We start from the raw sequence: 4,887 nt of genomic DNA on the forward strand, positions 1-4,887 counted from the left end.
ATTAACAAAAATTTAAATAATACGCGCGCCAGAATTGCGTCAATCGCCTTGCTTTATGGCGCCAAACTTTTGTGCGGGTAATTCTGCCGCACCCTGTAGGTAGCCTGGGACTCAACGTGCTTGAGAAATGAATTATTTTCTCTGAATCTCTTGATTTCTCACACTATTTTTCTTTGACTGCTTCTCTAAAGCGCGGTTGTAAGAAGTGTACCGTTAACTTACTTCAGAAGTTTTATCGAAGCAACTTTTGTAGATCAAAATATAGTGGTTTCGAACATTGATTATTTGAAATTCTCTTTTTTACTTTGGTCTCGCCACAAAAACTACAGTAGTCAAAATATGGAAAGTCATAATTATCAAGTTCCGGCTTAAAAGAAGGTCCTTTTTTTCAAAATTTTTCATCAAAATTCTGCAAATTTTTAATGATTTCTCAGAATTCTTTCTAATGCTGAATCATAGTCGAAATCTTTACCTTTTCGCGGAAAAATATCAACAAATTCATAAAAATTCGAAAAAATTGAATTTTGAATTTTGTTGATAAGTATGTGGAAATTGGCTTCATGCTCTTCTAAATATGTGCCCATTTCAAAAATTCGAAATTTCCAAGCTATGACCAAAAACTCAGAAGTTGAGCTAAATTTATCTATATATCAAACTATCTGTTTGTCCGGATGTCCCAAAATCCCTATACATACCTCCAAATCCGTCACTTGGTGTCTTTGCTCTGCTCGGTGCGGTTGTCGATTGATGACCATTTTGACCATAACCACTAGATCTTACAGTAGCTGAAAGTATATAGTTTTAGACTAGTCGAATTACTGTATGAAACTTCAAGACGGGCCCGCTCGGCTCGGTTCGGCCCGTTTTGAACCAGAAATTGAATTTTTGGAAATCTTTTTTTGAAAAAAATTCAAGTTTTCGATTAAAAATATATGTACTTTACTCTGAAATTTCAAAAAATTCACCCATTTTTGACTCCGGGCCGACTGGCTGAGCCAGGCCGGCCGATTTTTGACATGTCTAGTAAAACTCACAAAACGAAGTGGAAGTCGACGATTTCGGGAGCCTACTGTTAATCGGCATCGCAGTTGGTCTTGACATCGTCTGGGGTTTCACAGCAATCGAAAGAACTTGTGATTTGTCGACTGCCGATGCGCTTCGCTGTGACAGGAACTCTGTAATCATAATTAGTCTTGTTGGTATGCATCATTATCTTATAATTATCTTTCTCACTCTGACTAATATTCTGTTGGTTCTGCTGTTGTTGCTGTTGCTTCTGATTATTATTGTCTCTGTCGCTGTTCAAACTGGACGACGAGGAGGAGACGCCGTCGCGAAGCATTTTTTGTTTTGCCGGGTCTAGTTCCTGGAAACATGGGAAAATTGGAGAATGGATGTGTTGGATATCCGGATGTTTTGAGTACAGTAGCTTCAAAAAGCTGGTTTAGACGGTCAAAACAAGTATAGAAACGTACAAAATTTTGAAGGAAATGATTGTACTACGGTAGCTATGAAAGAATGATTGTAGTCCAAAAAATACAAAAAAAAACGTGACCTTGTGAGTTTAAGTCAAAAAATTTTGAAATTGATATTTTCGGAATCAACACATCCTGGTGCTGGAAATGCATGAACACATTAAAACATACTTGCAAACCGGGCCGGCGCGTAACTCGCTTCAAACTCAATGTTATGGGCTGAAAAATATACAAAAATGTTGATCTCTGCGAGTTCTGTATCCGTGACCTACTACGGACCGGATGGCTAAACGTTAATGTGCCGCGGGCCGGGCTAGAATGGCTTTTTTGGCCATTACATTTTCGTATATTTTTCAGCCCATAACATTGAGTTTAAAGCGAGTTACGCGCCGGCTCGTTTCGGCCCGGTTTGCAAGTATGCATTAAAAATTTCGAAAATCAGCTACCTAATTCATCGAATTCACAAAAACTACCGTATCTCAATCAAAACCTGAATTTTTAGAACCAGCACGTTTAGAAGGTTAAGGGAACATGACATATTTAGATGGATTTTCAAGACTTTGGTCTCACCGCGAAATTACGGTAGCTACAGAAAAAGCAAAGGTACACCAAATAATGTAACTTTGTATAGATCCTATTGAACTTTAGATTTTCAAATTCAGCTTGTTCGAGCGGTTCGAACAAGTATAAACATGAAAATTGGGTAGTTACAAAAATCTAACGTCACAAAAATATAACCAAACTTAAATTTGTAGATTCAAGAGTTCTAGACAGGCTGAATGAATACAAAAATTTTAATTTTTGAATAAATGAATCTCACCATCAGAGTATCTACCTAGTAGAGTGTCGAGTAAATTAAAAATGACTGTCAAATTAATTTTTTTGAAATCATGATCTTCACGTTTTCAAAATTGTAATTTTTACAAAAAAAATGAGACCACCTACCCTAAATATCTGATCTGCGGCTGCTCCATGCAACTGCTCCAACTTTGCAAACGCCTTTCTTCCAGCTACTCTCGTCTCCCCATCCGCATCACAAATCGCGTTTTGAACGAGTTGAGACAACTGCTTCATAATGGTTTGTTTGGATTTCAGATCCCACGAGGTGATGAGAGTCTCCAGAAGATTTGCAAGATGACGTCGTTGTTCTTTGGATTTTGAGTTGGTGATTTCAGAGAGGGTGGTGAAGATTTGACGGGATTGGATTTTCTGGAAAACGGAACGTCACGGATTGTACACCGGGATTACAGTACAGTGCAAATATATACGAATTTTGGCCGTTTTCAGTTGAAATTGGCCAACTTTGAGAGAGTGTTACGGTATAACTGATAGTCCCACAAAGTAAATTATGTATAAACCATACAGAACAAGAGTAGAGCTTTATTTTTGTAGTTGACACCTTTTTTGTAGTGAGGCTCCCTAGAGAGTTATGGTCATTTTAAGACGACAGCTCAAAAATCGCACTAATTTGCACTGAAATTGGTCGATTTGAGGGAGAAATTACTTTGTCGAGATGTAACTTTCTAGGAATTGTCCGTACGAAAAAGTTGTCAACTATAAAAATGGAGTTCTACTCTTGGTCTGTTTGAACCCATAAAAAGTAATTTTGTGGGACAGTTAGTTTTACTATGACACACCCTCAAAGTTGGGCATTTTTAACTGAAAAAATAAAAACTTAAACTACTTTTGAGCGGTACTGTACAACGGGCTGAACGGTGGATTGGTAATGTTCCGCGGGACGGAAAAAGTGGCAAAGACGTGAAAACGGTCGAAAAAGCCATCCTAGTCCGGCCCGCGATACATAAACGAATAGCCATACAGCTTGTAGTAGGCCACATCTATAGAACTCGCCGATATCTACATTTCCGTATATTTTTCAGCTCATAATATTGCGTTTTAAGCGAGTTACGCGCCGGCACGTGTCGGCTATGCAAAAGTATGCAAAAAATTAACCTGCACAATGAAAACCGTAAGCGTTGCCGCACTCGACGCCATCACTTTCGTGCTGACAGCAACTTGAGCCAAGGCAGCAGGCAGCACACATTCAGCAACATTTCTCACTTCCATTCCGAACGTTTCAAACAAAAAACTACACGTGATCGCCGCTTCTCGAACAATTTGAGATCTGAGGTCTCGAACCGAAAATTCCAAAGCGTCGGATAACTCATTGATCAGTGAAATTAGAAGACGTCGATCGATTGATTCATCAGAATTTATGACGACAGAGCGGATTAATTTCAGCTGATTGGCACGTTTACTCCAGTCTTCGTTGGCGTTTCGCAACACGGAATTCGCGATTTCCAATTTTTCACGGACGTCCGTATTCGAGTAGATTGACTGGAATTTTGTTAGGTGTAAGTAAAAGGGGCGGAGCTTATTTTCAAGTCTTTAAGACTTCGATTTTCACATACTTCTCTAGGCCAGGGCCGGGCCGGGTCTTGTCACCGAAATGAAGGTTCAAAATTTAAATTTTTTGAATTTTTTCGAATTTTTTTCCCGAAAAGTCAAATTTTCGACTTTGATTCAGAATTAGTAGGGATTCTGAAAAATTATGTTCACCTTTTCGATTAAAAATTGAAAAAAATTAGCTCATTTTTAGAAGCCGGTTCTAGACAAGTATGGATTTTCAGACTTACCTTCAGGAGTTTTTAGGTGTAACAAAAAGGGGCGGAGCTTATCTTTTTGAATCTTTAAGACTTAGATTACAGAGTTAGGCTTCAAGAGTTATTTAAAAAATCTACATTGCAAAAAAAAACTCACAATCTTTGGCACGGCCACAAAAGACTTCCTAAAATCATCTAGTGTGATTGCACATTGTGCCGCCGGAGCACAACTGGAACTCCTATATCTTGATAGTGACATTCCAGCGGGTGCTCTCAATGAACTTCTCGCCAAGTCTCTTGATCTACCACCAGAACCTCCAGATGAGGGTGACGGAAGAGATAGTGGAGAGGGAGTTGACATCAAGGGGGCAGGTGAAAGTGATGGAGCAGTCCTCGGTGGAGTGGATAGTCGAGCAGAGGAAGTGAATGAGGTTGTTGAGGCAGAAGGGTGAATGATTTTGGCGGGAGAACGGAGCGAACGACGGAGTAAAGAGTTCCGAGAGGGTAATTGCGTTTGAGTGGTCTCCATGGGGATCGCATGTTTCGGTGGGAGGTCTCCACGAGTCGCCACTGTTGATTCGTAGCGTTGGAGGAGGGTTGTCATTCTGGAATTATCATTTTTAATTGGGGAAAAGTCTTCAAAAGATAAAGTTGAAATTTCAGTAAATTTAAGCCTAATTTCAAGTGGAAAGCTTGAAAACTAGAAAAGTTATGGAACCTTGAAGATTAGGAAATTTTCAAAATTAACATTAAAACTTTGTCAGTTTTTTTCAAATCGTATGAAGTTTAAAAATATGAAATGAGAAAAT

The 4,887-nt window shown here is 39.0% G+C and overlaps 1 protein-coding gene across 1 annotated transcript; it reads left to right on the top strand.

Annotated features, from left to right (window-relative positions):
* Window positions 1-2,447: 2,447 nt before the first annotated feature.
* On the top strand, window positions 2,448-4,530 carry GCK72_009008 (uncharacterized protein; the record flags this gene model as incomplete). The annotated part of the gene is made up of 2 exons (XM_053727163.1): window positions 2,448-2,553; window positions 4,184-4,530. The coding sequence occupies 2 exons, from the start codon at window positions 2,448-2,450 to the stop codon at window positions 4,528-4,530; spliced, it is 453 nt and encodes a 150-aa protein (XP_053586740.1).
* Between the last annotated feature and the right edge of the window lie 357 nt (window positions 4,531-4,887).

The sequence above is a fragment of the Caenorhabditis remanei genome, chromosome III (genome assembly GCF_010183535.1).
Source record: "Caenorhabditis remanei strain PX506 chromosome III, whole genome shotgun sequence".
Classification (NCBI taxonomy): Eukaryota; Metazoa; Nematoda; class Chromadorea; order Rhabditida; family Rhabditidae; genus Caenorhabditis; species Caenorhabditis remanei.